Raw genomic sequence first — 16,890 nt, forward strand, 5'->3', positions numbered from 1 at the left:
GCGTCTTTTTTCATACGGATGACATGCCAAACGAGCGGAGCCGCTGTATTTTTACACGCTTAACTATGGCCATGTCCCTATATATTGTAGCTCATACATTTGCTGTTCCACCATACGCAGTACTCCTCACTAGCGCGGAGGGCGCCAAAGATCTTACGTAGAATTTTTCTCTCGAAGGCTCCCAAAACTTTTTCATCCGCTGTTGACATCGTCCATGCTTCTACGCTTATTTAGGATGGGAATGATGATATTTTAGAATGTATAGAGTCCCAGCTTAGTCCTTCGAGAGAGCTCTATTTCTCAGTCCCTTACTGAGCACAAAGTAACCTGTTGGAAAGAGTTATTTTCTATTTGATCCCCAGGCTGACGTAATTTCTATTATTATGATAATACTGGTCCCAAAGTAGACAAAGTCCTTCACAACTTTGAATTGTTGGTTGTCAACACTAACATATTGTCCAAGACGCGAAGACTCCCTATGGGTTGACAGCAGGTACTTTGTTTTACCCTCATTCACCCCAAGACCTATTTTCTCGCCTCTCTCTTTAAACTGGAGTATGCCGAGCATACAGCGCGTTTGGTTTCGCCGATAATGTCGATAGCAGAAGAAGCATGGTACTCTTATGGAAGATAGCTCGGCAGCACGAAATATTTTTTCCTGCAAGAGGTTGAAAAAGTCACAAGATAGAGATTCGCCTAGTCCGAAACCTCGCTTGGTATCGAACGGCTCGGATAGGTTACTTCCAATTCTGATGGCGCTTGTGGTAACGCGAAGCGTCATCTTACACAGCTGTATTAGTTTTGCGGGGATACCAAGCTCAGATATAGCGGCATAGAGGTAATGTCTATCCATGCTATCAAAGACGTCTTTGAAATCGACGAAGAGGTGGTGCGTGTCGAGTTCTTTTTCGTGGGTTTTCTCCAGCATTGGCGTATTGTTAAGATTTGGTCTATGGTGGTCTGAGGCCGCACTGATAGGACTCAATCAGTTTGTTGACGATGGGCTTCATTCTCTCACACAATACGCTCGACAGGACTTTGTATGTGATGTTAAGCAGGCCTATCCCGCGGTAGTTTGCGGAGATTTCAGGATCACCCTTCTTCTCTATTGGACACAGCACACTCAGGTTCCATTTGCTTGGCATGCTCTCATCCGACGATATCCTGCAAACGAGCTGATGTATGCAATTTGTCAGCTCTATACCTGCAGCTTTGTATAGCTCGGCAGGAAGACCGATGTTTAATTCATCATCATCATTGTTTCCTTGAATCCCCAGTGTGACATAGGGCGCCAACAACACATACGCACCATCTCATCTGATTACTGGATAACGACTTCATTTGCTTCCAGCTCAACTGGGTTGAGCCATCTCGCGATCCATAGTTCTTTTCTAGATTTCTCTTGTGAGTGGGTTTCATTCCAGTGTCTTCTTTGCTTTTGCCCACTTTCATTTCTGTCTTCGAATCCAAATGTCTAGCGACTTCATGTTTGCTTTTTCGAGCAATTCCTTGTTTGCCATTATTTTTGGTCAGAAAATTCAGAATAAAATCCTTAAACAGTGGTTGGCAAAGACTTGTTAAGCGACTGGTTATAGCGTGGATGATTTTTCAGGTAGAGCTTCTGCACAACAGTTGTTAGTACTTTCGACTTGAAGAGCCTAAGTTTTAAACTTTAACTCAGGTTGTTGTTTCGCCATACATCCCGAATTTCCCTCTGGCTTTTTCGATTCGGGAGCGTATGTCAACATCCGTGCCACCTCCTGGGGCAGTTTAGCTGCCGAGGTAAGTCGATTCCCCCATTGTTTCGACAGGGTAACTGAAATCACCTCACACCCGTCCACCTTATCTGCCAGACTCCTCAACTTCGACTTGTTATAGTTGATTTTAAGGCCGACAGACCTGGCTTCGCTATAAAGCGCGGAACCCATTTCCTTATGTTCGTTCAGGCGACGTGCCAGGAGACATATGCCGGCAGCGTAATCGATGTGTTGTAGCGTGATTTATATTACATTAAATTCAGCAGAACGCCTGTGGTCAGCATATGGCTTGGTACCGTCGACAGCCCGATATGCCTATCCTGTCTTGAGGATGACGACACTGCAGAGCGTTTTCTCTGTAGCTGTCCGCCGTTTTCCAGGATCAGACTTAGGATATTGGACTGCGATATACTAAACTAAATTTCATACCCATCTTCTTCCGGATCTCTTAAGATTCATCAATGAATCCAAGAGATTTGTGGAAGAGTGACCTCAAACAACCACCCACATTAGATCTTTCCTATCTCTATTATTTCTACTGAAATCTATCCGGGTGTAGTACAATGGTCTCCTGACTGAGTGCTTGGACTTGTTCAACCCCCCACAAATCTAATCTAATATTAATAGTTAATTAATATTCTCCTTTTTGTTATTTATTTATTATTTTGCCACTGCGGAGTTTAAAATAAATCCATCTTCCTGGCAGCAGCAGCAAATATTAAAGTGAAAACAATTTGAATTTAAGTTGCTTATCCACAAAGTTAAATTTTGAATTTAATTAGTTTTCCTTAAATTTTGCAAAAAATGTGTAGCAATTTCGCGCAATTATTTCCAATAAATATTTAAGTAGACTGTGCTTAGCACTTAACAGCAACGCATTTGCTGAAAATTAACTCGGATTGATTTCATTTAACTAACTCTCCCGCACTCCGACATTGAATATTACGTATACGCCACACCCTCCATTTGGTAGTGCGAAAGCTCAGTTTTTAGTTGTCCGTTCATTTGCCGTGTGGAGTTTTTAGTTGGGCCTCGCAAATTGCATTTACAACCACAAAAATTATTTTGAAAACTTTTCTTTTGTTTCCGCTTTTGGGTGGTGCAAAAGTTTTTCCGCAAACGCACACAAGCGCAAGGCTGGAATTTCGGTGCACTGTCTGTATGTAAGCATGTTTTTAGTTTGCATAATCGTATTTACCTACATAGTATTTGAATGGCGGCCGCTTGAGTGAGATTGCTTTTTGCTACTGGCTGCCGCTGCGTGGGTATCTCGTTGTTGCTGGGCGTTTATGCTGTTCGTGATTTCCGTAATTTAACTATTCGAAATATGCAATCCAACATATTCAGACATATGTACACATCCGTATGTATGTAGACATGCGTCCGACTATGTGTGCAAAAGTCATGCACTTGCAACTTTATGTTGGCGTGTTTTTGTGCCTTTGCTTTTTGTGAAGTGAGTATTTTTTGCACCACAAAACCACAACTTTTGGTTAGAATTACTGTGGAAAAACAAAGGCAAGCAAGTGCAGGTAAAACTAAATAAAGTTAGCAAAACATAAAAGCGCAAAAAAAAAAACAAAAGAACAAAAGAGAAAAGAAAAAACATTTTGAGAATTCCTGACTGAAAAGTGAGCTAAATGCCAGTGGAAGTGTTGAAAGTGTTTGAAGTGTGGATTTGTTAAAGATCAACCAAGTGGCAGTGATAAGCCAAGTGAATGTCATTATTATTTGCGAAAGTTCTCCACAGGTTTTACGCAATCACACGCCAACAACACGCACGCATGCATATGCACATACATTTCACTTGCCAGCAGCGGGTGCAGGTACACTTGTACTTGAGGGTGTGTGGGCTTATGATCTGCTCTTCACAGCGGTTTGTTTGTTTGCTTAGCGTAGGAGGAGGGCTTGCAGGCGCGCCAGCGTGGTTATGCTTGTCTGTATGTGTGTGCTAACATGCGAAACTTTACATACCTACCACATGTGGGTATTTATGTGCAGATATGCGAACCTGTGTGTGGCATGTGCATTGTTGCATGCAAATGGCGTGCGATACTGGTGTCGGATTAAGTTTCGTTTATGGAAAATATGCACTTTTTTCTGCCTACTAAAATTCTATGACAGACGAGTAGTTAGCATGTAACCGCTACGAATGGAGGTGTATATGTCTACAAATGCGTGTGAGTAGATTTTTGCTTATACAAAAATTAACTAACAAGAAATACTTTTTGAAGTTAAAAGTCAAACAAAAAAAAATTTGAAATTTATAACTTAAAACTTAAAACTTCGCAGTGGCGTTGAAAGTAGAATAACCGATCAACAACAATAATAACTCATTGACTCTAAAATTTTCTATTTCTTCTGCATGACTTCGTACTACAATTGAAGAGGAGGAATGACACAAAGGCATGAAGCCTGGCCCTAGGACTTTTCACATCTACATAGACGGCTCTAAAGCTTTAAACGGAGTGGGAGCTGGGATTTACTGCTCAAAACTAGGGATTAGGCAGCCTATCAATCTGCCAGACCAGAGCAGTATTTTCCAAGCGGAAGTTTTTGCTGTGGGGAAAGCCGCGGAGCTAGCCTACACAAGAGGAAGAAAGAACTCAACAATTAAGGAGGGCGTCTCAAAAGCGGATCCCCCAGTTTGCTTAGATTCGCCCATACGCGTTGACATCCTACATGATGTCTACTTTCAGTCCTCGTTGAGATCGGTCTCTATCTGGTATCATTAGGGACCACAAGGGCTATGCTTGGCTTAATGCCAACCAGGCTAACCTAATCTAACCTTAGCGCACAGTTCAAAAAATATGACAAATTTCTATTTTTGTTTAATTATTACTTATTTTGTCCTTTACTTTGATAATACTGAAGTAAAAGCCCATTTTGAAGAAATTAAAGGAAAATGCGAAGAAAATTTGAAAATAATTTGTTTGTGAAAAATTTCCCGTTTTAATTCTTGGATGCCAAAGTAGGTGTGGAACTCTTACGACTTTTGCGTAATACGCGTGAGATGTTATTATGAGCTTCAAATATATTCCACGTTTTAAGGTGGTCATTGGTTTGCCATATGACCTTCACAAACCTTCGAACTTTACCACATACCTAATTTAATTTTCTCTTTTTTCTCCGATCGACGTCATAGTCTGCTAGTTGTGGAGCTTGTCACTTTAAAATACGCAAACATTCGTTCTTCGTTAGTTTAAGTTTAGTTCTAATCGTGTTTCTGTAATCAAATTAATTCTAATTTTTTAGGTATCACTGCGTATAGTTTTATGAAAACTGGAGATCCATTAACTTTATGTTATTTTTTTTTTTGAAGCTTAAGGGGTACATACGTCCAGCAGCGCCAAAAATGCGATACAAGAAAAACTGTTTTTAGAAGGGAAATAAAGAAATTAGAAATAAATATAAAAAAATGGTATGCATTGTTTATTAGTACTTAAATATTATAAATAATGGTCCTTTAATTTTTCTTTACAAAAATTAATATAGTATATAAAAACTCCCGTGACAAAGTGCAATGAAAAAAGTTGCTCCACGGTCTGCATCATTTCTCCTTGAAATGTTGATGGATCTGTAAAAAGTAAAAAAAAATCTTGTTACTCTATTGTTGTAGCTATAGTCTGTCGAGCTGGATTTTAGAATTTTGAAAATTTACAATTTACGACATTTGGCAGAGTCGGTTCGTAAAACTCGAACATTTTTGGATCATCGTGAAGCAGCTTGTCGAACCGCAATACAGCGTCTTGATTTTTTTGCACAAATCGAGGGACCTACAGTTTTACTCCGCCTCCGAACGAGACATGGCTTTTTATGAGGTTATTGCTTTATTAGTAGTTCGTGCCCGGATTTCGAAGTCACCACCCCATTCGGCTACAGCGGCTGCTATTTTTTTTTGAATACCTTAATTAAAACCTTTGGCAAGCATATGCGAACATGGCTGGATTATATTGTTCGAACGGATTGCAAACGCTGCGGCTCTGAAAGTAGTCGATGCGGTACCAACTAGTGGTAACAGAAGAAGAGCAGGGCCTTTTTTGAGTTGACAAGATCAGGCGGAGAAGGAATTTGCATAAGTATATTTCGTGCGCTGAAATTACTGTGACTGATTTTTTACCTCTTCTGGATATGTTTTTATGAATAAATACATTGGATTTTCAAAAAGTCATTGCTTAATTATTTCTTGGCCACTGATGATTTTCGGTTCGGTTCAGTTCTACCTTAAAAATTGGCCTTTTGGTCCCTCTCTAGTTGCATTAATAATTAGCAGATACTGAAAAAAAGCATTCCTTACCTGAATATGCTTCCCATGAAAATCCCTCTATAGTCTCCTGGCAATTTATGCTTATACTAAAGGTCCGAATCCCCGCGCATGAAACTCCAAATAACAGAAAAAGTTTGTTCTGATAGCTGTCGCTTCTCGCCAGGCAATGGCAAACCTTCGAATGTATTTCTACATAAAACCATCTGCCGTTCGGAGTGGGCATAAAACTGCAGGTGCCTCCATTTGTGGGAAAATATTAAGATACACACCACAAATAGGAAGAGGAGCTTGGATCCAAAAAGCGTGTAAGCTACAAATATATAAAAAGTGTATATATATAAATGTGGTATGCATTTGGTAGGTAGGAATGCCTGCCTTAGGAATGAAGACCAACTTGGTTTCCTTCCAAAAAGATCTTACGAAGGACGGAAACCACCAAGCTTTCAGTCTTCTAAAGCATCACTGGCATGATACCAAAAAATACCTGAAGATTTGAAAGGGGAAAAGCTATCGATTGCCTAGTTTATTCTGTTGACAGACAGGATAGATGTCAGGGACATCGCAGGTAACCGCTCCTGCCGACTCGCGACTTCCTTACAGACTGGAGCAATAGGATTTCCGGGAAATGGGTATCAACAAGGATTTTTAAAGATTCGCCTGCAGATTCAGCCCATTCCCCATTCACTCTTTTGACAAGAGTTTTACATAAATGGTCCTTGGAGAGGACCCTGCTGAGTCTGGCCGAGTTTTTACGGATTCAATGGATTCGCAGTACGCTTTCCAAGAGTTTGCTAATGGCTTTCTTATATTCTTTCAAAATTACTCGGTAATCTAGAACGTTTCTTATTTGATAACATTTATTGAAGACCCTCTTAACCTTCGCTTTCAAGTCGGTCAGCGTCTTACCCCACCAGGGAGGAAAGTCTTTCTTGCTAAAGAATACTGGATAGGTCACTTTAAAGGCAATGTGATAGGACCTCTCTAAGTGTCTAACTTGCATGTCCAGTTCTTCACTAGTGCTAGTCAAAAACTTACTCCTGTTCAATTTTTTGCTGAAAACCCTATAAAAAAGAGACCAATCAGTTCTTTTAGTGTTTCTACGGGGTAACAAGGTTTCCCGAACGAAATCGTTTTTGAAAAGGATAAGCCTGTGATCCGAAAAAGAGTTCTTCCATGAAACCGTCCAATTTGTAACCTTAATGGCAGAAGCGTTTGTCGAGAGAGAAATGTCATGAACTTCCTCCCAACCTCTTGATGTTTCCGATGCCGGGAAAACAAAAGTTGGGGTTTTGCCTTTCTTCCAGATAAGTATGTATGTGGTTTACGGCTAAATATAATATCAAAAAGAGACTGCCTCGTTCGTTGATCTCGCTGCTGCCCCAAATGGTGTGTCTGGCATTCGTGTCGCAGCTGATCAGGATGTTCTCTTTCTGTGCAGGAGAGTATCTACCAAATGCTGCATCTCCTCTGGAGGTGCCGATCTGTCATGGGCCATGTAGGCAGACACTAAACAGAAGCAACTGTCGCTGGATGGTTCCACCCTGACCACCGTCACATCCGGTGAACTGAAATTAGATAGCAAGAAGGCATTAATTGTGTTCCTGACTAGGATACAGGCTCTAGGCCTACCATCAGTTGGTATGCAGATCTGGCTAATAAAATGACCCAGCCAGTTGAAAAATATATTTCACTTGTACAAATATGTGACACACGGCCATACGTATGACTTTGCTGTACTTTAATAAGGTGTGTGTGCAATTTCCAATACTTTTACACTCACACGCGCGCAAGCCTGTTTATTTAAAGTTCCATCTACCTTTACGCTGGCTATGTTTTAATTAAATTAACTAAGAGATTAAATTCAAAGCCCAGGGGTAAATATAATATTAATCGCTTGAAATTAACCCAACATCTTATCGCTGATGATATTAAGTAATTAATTTACGCATTGCTAATTGAAAACAGTTATAAATTGACGCATCGCAATCAAATTCCAAGTAGTACAGTTTTAGTCAGCCTCTGCCATACGAAAAGTGTTTGAAAAATTCTATACCCGCAGAGGCGCTCAAGTGCTAAAGTTTAAGAAATGGCAAAATCCTTTTTAATAACCATTTTTGTACTGGCGTTTGCGCTTCTAAGTGATGCAAAATTACGTTTTCTTATTGACGAAGTAAATGGGGATCACGAGGCCTATGCCGAATTGGCGCTCTACATGACCGAACGTTACATAAGCCCGAAAACGAGTACACTCATCATCATGGAGCAGTGCGAACATTGCCAGCCAGGACTGCAAAATATGCACACCCGTTTGATGCGCCACTTCTTGAAGCGGTTTAATCCCACCATGTCGTTGCAGCTGTCCTTTGGCTTGCCAGAGGGTAGACTGTGGGACTATAATATTTTTATTGTAGATTCTATGGAAGCATTCAAGTGAGTAAAGTTATTAGCAAATTTGTTTAAAACTCCTTGAAAGTGAACGTACTTTCATATCTGTAAACGCCTACAGGCACTTAAGTATTCACATTCCGGTAACCCGTTACGAATACCAGTTCCATTTCTTCGTAATTTTAACTTTGCGAACTAAAAGCTCGAAAATTGCAAATGAGCAGATGGGCGGCATATTCAGGGAGTGTTTGCGTTTTCATGTGGACAATGTGGTTATAATGTTCCAGCTGGAAGACAACAAATTTGGATTTTTTACTTATGATCCTTTTGGGAAGGATTTCTGCCGCCAAATAGTTCAAATCATTGAGTTTAATACTTACGTGAATGGCAATTTGACTGATGATCGCCTCTTTCCGCCACATTTGCGTGATTTTCACGGCTGCACTTTGAATATATGTGTGCAGTTGTCTTATCCATTCATGGGATTTAAAGGTGATCACAACGATCTGCGCCAGCTGCAGGACATTAATAAGTTGGTGGGTATAGAAGCCGATCTGTTGAAGGATCTGTCGAAAGCGTTGAATTTTCGCGTGAATATTTCGATACCAAAAGAGGATAGTGTTATTGGAGAGTTTAATGACTCGAAAGGGTGCTTCGTGGAGGTGGGTAAAATGAAGTTAATGCATTCAAAAATATGTTTCGAAAGTATACCTATGAAACCGGAATTTGGTTATTCTATTTATAATAACAAAATATGTATATGTTTACGGTGGCTGTCGTAGTAGTTGTTGTGGTTGTTGTAGTAGTACCTTTGCCCTGCCAGTGTAGCGTAATCTCCGGTCGTCTTTATCTAGCTCATCTAACGGTAGGCCCAGGAAACTAGCTCTTTCGATTTGTTAGGTCCAGAGGGAGAGGGGTGTTACATGAGTGGGCTTAATGGGGCATGTGAAAAGGTGGTTAGTGTCGTGTGGGGTGCCTTCACATGCCGGACATATGTTTAGTATGTCGCGGTCGATTCTGGATAAGTAGGAATTTAACCTGCTACAATATCCAGAACGTAATTGTGCCATGGTTACGCGGGACTGTCGTGGAAGTCGGAGCTCTTCGTCTGCGATTGGTGGTGGTTGGACTCCGACAACGGCATTCGGGGGTCGGGAGCTTAAGAAGGTGGTGAGAGGCTCCCGATGAATGTCGTTACACTGTCCGATCCAGTAGATGTCTGTTTATTTTGTTTAAGATCTCGTCCGCGTAGTTGCCTGGGAGGTGGCTCAGGCTCGAGCAGGTGTCTGCATGGGTGAGGCCTGCGGTAATACCCACAGTAATACCCATATATGCAATAAAGATGACCTGTATGTCTACACTGACGGTTCCATGATGGAATTGAGAGTCGTTGCAGGGGTTTTCTCGAAATCAGCCAATCTTAAATTGCCGAATACTGCTCATATTTTTCAGACAGAAGTCTGTGCGATCTTGAAGTCGCTCAAAACGTGAGAGAAAGGGAAATATTAACTGATTCAAATTAGTCAACTCCTATTAGGAGGAGATCAAATCTTTCGGGTGTGCAGATAACATTTCTCTGATCTGGGTTCCAGAACATAGGACCAGAGAGGGAATTAAAATTGCTGATGAGCTTGCCAGGAAGGGGACTGAATTGGTTTCAGAGGTCTACAACCAGATCATTGGCATCCCCCTGTCTGTTGTTAAAGGGGAATTGCACAACTTATTTCTCAGGAAAGTGCAGAAAAGATGGAGCTCCATTTTTTCATGTGGTATTTCGAAAACCCTGTGGCCCCAGTACAACAGACGGAGGGCTCAGCAAGTCATGGGGACTCGATGCCATTCAATTTCCTAACTCATAGCTGTGTTTATCTGCCACTGAACGATCCGCACACACGCATAAATACTAGGTTTACCATTTAACCATTATTGGGCACTTTCTCTGTAAATGTCTGAGTTAGACAGCTAAATTATTAAAGTCACTGGCTATTCCTTTCTCCGGCAGCCTGGGACAGTGCGTCAACCTAAATCGCATCAATCTTCTCCATTACATCAACAGCTCTGGCTGGCTGTAGAGGTCTGTTGGATGTCTTCTAATGGTACTAAGGGGGCGCTTTAATGCTACTTGAGGTATGCCAGAGGGGCACTTCAACCATTTCACTTATCTACCTACCGAATGATAAGGAAACACTCTTGCAGGCTTGTAAAAATAAAAATGGTGATTTAGTGGCGGCCGCCGTAGCCGAATGGGTTGGTGCGTAATTACCATTCGGAATTCACAGAGAGGTCGTTGGTTCGAATCTCGGTGAAAGCAAAATTAATAAAAACATTTTTCTAATAGCGGTCGCCCCTCGGCAGGCAATGACAAACCTCCGAGTGTATTTCTGCCATGAAAAAACTCTTCATAAAAATATCTGCCGTTCGGAGTCGGCTTGAAACTGTACATAGGTCCCTCCATTTGTGGAACACTCCCAAGTGAATGGCAATCAGTGACTTTCCTAACTTCCGTAGAATTCTATATATGGGACTGTTCTCCAACCTCCAGTTATGATTTCGAGGTAGTAAGAGACTTCGTTTATCTAGCCCGCACCGATAACAATGTCAGCCTGGAAATCCAACGGAGAATCTCTCTTGCCAACAAGTGCTACTTTGGACTAAGTAGGCAATTGAGTAGTAAAGTCCTCTCTTGACGAACAAAACTAACACTTTATAAGGCTCTCATCATTCCCGTTCTAACGTATAGCGTAGAAGCTTGGACGATGACAACATCCGATGAAGCGACGCTGGAGGGTTTGAGAGAAAGATTCTGCGCATGATTTTTTGACCTTTGCACGTTGGCTACGGCGAACATCTTATGGAATATTGGCTATGTAACAATGAGCTGTATGAGTTTTACGGCGACTAATAAAAATCCAGGTTATTAGCTGCGATCAAAGCCGTATCTTATCATAGCCACAATCAAAGTAATCTCTATGTGAATTTCGGTTTCATAGGTACCTACATAGATACTAAGCTTGTTAAAAAAAAATTTTAAAATTAATTTCTTTTGCTCAATTCTTTCATCACTCACCATTCGCAGCTCAATGCTGGAAAAACGGACATTGCAATTGGCTGTTTGAGTAGCTCGGATGGTTTACGCCATGTCTTCAGTTACTCTGTCACATACCACCAGAGCCCCTACGTATTCATTGTGCGTAGCGGTTTGCACTTCGGTCCCATCAAGCAACTGGTGCTCGCTTTCCGCACAGGTGTTTGGATAGCCATTGGTTGCTGTTGCGTGGTTGGCATGATTTTCATCCGCCTAATTGTAAGGTACACAAATCGTCAGATATGCGAGAAAATAGTCGGCACACCCAGACGCAGTGACTCCACCAATTTGATTGTCGTATTGATGGGTAATCCCATTAAAGCATTACCACGCCATAACAGCGCACGCCTCCTACTCATGTCCTGGCTGTTGGCTACATTGGTGCTGCGTAATGCCTACCAAGCGAATTTGTTCGACACATTACGCATATCGCGACGCATTCCTGTTCCGCGCAGCATCTCTGGGCTTGAAGATAAAAACTATGTGCTGCTCTCCGACAAATATGTGGACTTCTATCAGCAAAATATGACAACAATTGTTCGTAATTTGTCGAAACGTTACAGTCTTATTCAAAATAGTGTAACGTCACGCTTAACCACTTATTCTACGCTGGACGTTTTGGCTTGGCACAATCAACAAAATTGGCAAACCAGTCGCTTGACGTACGTCGACGAACCAATCTATCCCGTGCAGATATCCATGTTTTTCAAGAAACACTCTATGATGCGTGCATTCTTTAATTATCGCATTAAGCAATTCATGGCCGCAGGAATAACTTCGCACATTGCTTCCAAACATGTGAGTAGAAGTTACGAAATAATTAACACAAGACCACGACGGTTGCCGGCCATCAGTAGTAATATGCTGAAGGGGCTCTACTTGTTGTACTCGATGCTAATGGGTCTGGCATGTGCGCTGTTTGCGCTGGAGCTGCTGAGCGAGAAACTGCAGGGCATGAAGCGCGTCGTGGACTGGATGCACTGCGTGGAAAGCAACTAGTCTTCAAGGGAGGGAGAGGTGTTTTCGTGCACAGGTGTAGTTGTTTGAAGTTTTAAAAGGTAAACAATACAAAAAAAAAAAAAATAATAATTGCATATGATATTCAGAAAGGACCTTTTTATAAGACAATTTTTCAAACCCGAAGGGCGAAAGAGTTAGTGTGTGACTACCATGCGGTAATGTCCGGGTAGTGCATGAGCACAAAATGATAAAAAAGTGTTTGTTCATCCCTCGGCAGGCAATGACAAACCTATGAGTGTATTTCTGCCATGAAAAGCTCTTTGCAAAAAACCATCTGCCATTCGGAGGCTTCAGAAAACAGGAGATAGCTCGGCCATACACCTAACAAAGGATGCAAGCGTTAAACCCATATTGTAATATTTTAATTAACTTACAATTAAATTTATTTAATTTTTTTAGATAGTTGGCATCCCTATTTCTTAAATTCTTTTCACTTGATAATTCTGTGCGATCAAACTAAAAACTTCCAAAACAGAGAAATACCAGAAATGTAAGCGCATACCATACATTTTTCGTATGAAATTTGTTTTAAAATTAATAACTAATAGATTCTGAAATTTCTTAAGAAGCATATGAAATGGAGACTAAAAAATATCCTTTTATAACAAAAAAGTAAAACTGCAAACCAATTGTGTTTGCAAAACTTTTGTGGTAGGTGAGGTTAGATTAGCCTGGTTGCTTGTCTAAGACAAGACACTCGGTGACCCATTGCGCTACCTGCATTTAATATCCATCCCCTAACTAAGTTGCTCAAACCACTTAAATCTTATTAAAAAGGCAACTAGGCCTAGGCCTAGGGATATTTTGCTAATTTCCCACGCCTTCAAAGAAATAATTGCCAAGATATTTGGCACGGCTTCTTTGAAGTGCAGGACATTCACGAGGGAGATGTTGTACTGACTCAATTTCTTGTCGTCTGCCTTTTCGTTTCCTTCAAGGTTACGATGTCCTCGGACCTAGATTAAGGTAACGCAATGGTTTACGCCAGGGGTGGGCAAAAGCCGGCCCGCGGGCCGGATCCGGCCCTCTTGCTAATTTTATCCGGCCCGTTGAAAAATTCCGCACATACATTTTTTTAAACTCTTTTATGAGATTTTGTTGACATCAGCATTATTAGTGTGCGTACTGTATATATAATAGTCTTAATAAAATGGGCGGTCGGCTAACTACACTAGTGTGGACGATGTCGTGAGCTTGAAACAATCTTCGTGTGTTTCACACGGGTCGCTCGCGACGATCGCTCTCAGGGCGGTTTTTTCGTCAAACACAAAGGAGATCGCGCTAGGTTCGAAATGCCTGTGAGTACGGCATATGCGTTATCTATGGCATATGCTGCACTCCTCTCACTTTTCGAGGAACGACAGGTCGCACCACGTGTCTTGTTAATTTTGATTTAGTACTGATCGCATACTCTTTTTTGTTCGAGTCTAATATTAGTTTGCAAATATAAAATTGAAAAAGTGGACTTTTTGTAAGTAAAATTTTAAAACATTGGTTTTATTTTATTGTATTAATTAAATTATAGGTTTGTAGACCTTTGTAAAATGAGTCAATCTAAAAAAAGAAAAGTTGATTTGGAATGCAGAAACTTCAATGAAGCTTGGACGGTAAAATATCTTTTTACAAACATAAATAAGAAAGCAATTTGTTTAGTTTGTCAGGAAACAATTGCTGTTTTTAAAGAATACAATTTAAACAGGCACTTTACAACAAAACATCCAAAATATGCATCATATTCATTTAAAGAACTTCAAACTGTAGCAGAAAACTTGGCAAAAAACTTGAATAAGCAAGAAAATATATTTACCAAACAAAGTAATATAGAGAAATCTACAACAAAAGCAAGTTATGTTGTCGCACACAAAATTGCTAAGTTATGTAAGCCGTTTGCTAAGTTATGTAAGAATTTGTTAAACAATGCATGGTACAAGTGTCGGAGATATGTTGTCCTGAAAAAAAACCTATTTTTGAAAATGTAAGCCTTTCAAGAAGAACAATAGTATGACGGATTGAAAATATTTCAGGAAACTTACTTGACCAGCTAAGAACAAAAATTGCTGATTTTACCTATTGTTCTCTGGCTTTAGATGAGTCCTGCGATATTACTGATACAAGTCAATTATTAATATTTATTCGCGGCATTAACAAGAAATGCGAAACTAGCGAGGAACTTCTTAGTGTGCATCCAATGAAAGATACAACTACTGGTGAAGACTTTTTTCTCGCTCTTGAAGAGTGTTTAGTTAAAGTAAGTTTAACTTGGAATAAAATAGTAAGCGTCACTACGGATGGTTGTCCTAGTTTAACAGGGAAAAATGTAGGCTTACTTAAACGAATTCGCGACAAAGTAAAAAAGTTACAACCAGAACACGATATATTATTTTTGCACTGCATTATTCATCAAGAAGTGCTATGCAGAAAGGTTTTAAAACTGAATCACGTCGTTACTGTTGTGACCAAAGTTGTGAATTTTATTCGAGGACGTGCCGTAAGCCATCGACAGTTTGTTGAATTTTTGAAAGAAATTGAAAGTGACTTCTATGAAATTCCTTATTACACTGAAGTGAGATGGCTTAGCATTGGTAAAGTTTTGGACAGATTTCAATATTTGCTTGATGAAATAGTATCCTTCTTGTCGATAAAAGAAAAACTACATGATTTTCCTAAATTGAAAAATAGAGCTTGGCTAAACGATTTCTCATTTTTAGTAGATATCGTAAAATATTTGAATGAACTAAATATAAATCTACAAGGGAAAAAACAATTCGCTTTCAATATGCACTCAAACGTCAAAGCATTTATGACAAAACTAAGTTTATTTGCTGAAAACTTTAATAATAAATTATTAAATCATTTCCCCTCATTGCAAGCACGGCGAGAATCATTGAAAAATACAGATTTTTTTAAATATAGTACAATAACACAAGACCTGCATTCTGAATTCCAAAGAAGATTTCAAGATTTCAAAGCTATGTAAAAACCTTTATTATTAATTAGCCAACCTTTCAATTTCGATGTGCAAGAAGCCCCTGTTGAAATTCAACTAGAACTAATTGACTTACAATCAAATATTTTACTAAAAGAAAATTTTCACTCAAACGAATTGAGTGCTTTCTATGGCGCTTTGAATGATGAACATTTCAAACATTTTTTGAACTATGTTCAAAAATACCTTGTTTTATTTGGTTCGACATATATTTGTGAAAGAACTTTTTCTTTAATGGTTTCCACGAAAAATAAATATCGATCACAAATTACTGACGAAAATCTACACTCGGTATTAAGGATTGCTGCAAGTGATTTGGAACCCAATTTTGAAGAAATAATGTCAGATGAACATTCGAGATTTCACGTTTCGCATTAACTTTAAATATTTATTTTACCGTTTGATGTTTTTCTTTTCTTTTTTGAATTCTATTTACTATTATATTTACGAAATGCAATATAAATGTTAAATTGTAATAACTATGTGTCAATATAAAATAATTTGTATCATTAAGACATAAATAAGTAACAAAATAAAATGTTTCATTGACTGGTTTATCTAATAGGCATTTATTTATAAAAATATTTCTTTAAAAATTACGGGACATATTTTATTCAAATTGAAATGATACTTAGTGTTTTTGTCAAAAAAAAATTGGCAGGGAAAAAACTCCATCCAAAACATCCGCTTGTGCAAAGCATATGCGGTATAGTCCTCCGGCCCGGGAGACATTTTGAAAATTTCATTTTGGCCCGCGCTGTAAAGTATTTGCCCACCCCTGGTTTACGCTCAAGGAGGTAAGCCTATTTCTTCTTTGTTCCACCAGTTTATAGGTTGTTGTAGGCGAATCCAGTGCAGGTTGGCTATCCGAAAGAATTTGATATTGCACAGAGAGAAGTCTGCAATTAGAAGCCTACAAGATTCCTCCAATACTTCCGCCTGGAAAAGACTGTAAGAATTAGGAAGACGCACTAATTTTTTTCAATTCTTAGTCTATGAGAATTTATACCAGCTGCAATACCACAATCCATTTTACTGCCGCCTGTATATCGTAGTATCGAAGTTGTTTAGTGAGAATCCCTTATTCCATTCCTCCCGAGATGGAAAGAAAGTGTGAAAATTCTTATTAAAAGTCACCGTGGGGATGATATAATCAGTCCTCCCCAAGGTGAACTGAGTTTGTCGCAAAAGTAGACTGGCATAACCTTAAGTTTTTTCCTCCCAGCGACCCGCTTCATTTAACCTAAATGCACTCATGGTTGCCGTCTTCTTTATATGTAAGTCTATTGGAATAACGCGTGCCAGTGCATTGAGAGCCCTTCAGGACTTGAACTATTTGCACGGACCGCTATTGCGCAGGCTGATCTTTATATTCTGCCAAGTATTAGGT

The 16,890-nt window shown here is 39.7% G+C and overlaps 1 protein-coding gene across 1 annotated transcript; it reads left to right on the forward strand.

Moving 5' to 3' along the window:
- Positions 1-8,110: 8,110 nt before the first annotated feature.
- On the forward strand, positions 8,111-12,493 carry LOC129236975 (uncharacterized). The gene is made up of 3 exons (XM_054871311.1): positions 8,111-8,454; positions 8,531-9,071; positions 11,486-12,493. The coding sequence occupies exons 1-3, from the start codon at positions 8,111-8,113 to the stop codon at positions 12,491-12,493; spliced, it is 1,893 nt and encodes a 630-aa protein (XP_054727286.1).
- Positions 12,494-16,890: the final 4,397 nt, after the last annotated feature.

Source organism: Anastrepha obliqua, chromosome 2 (assembly GCF_027943255.1).
Source record: "Anastrepha obliqua isolate idAnaObli1 chromosome 2, idAnaObli1_1.0, whole genome shotgun sequence".
Lineage (NCBI taxonomy): Eukaryota > Metazoa > Arthropoda > Insecta > Diptera > Tephritidae > Anastrepha > Anastrepha obliqua.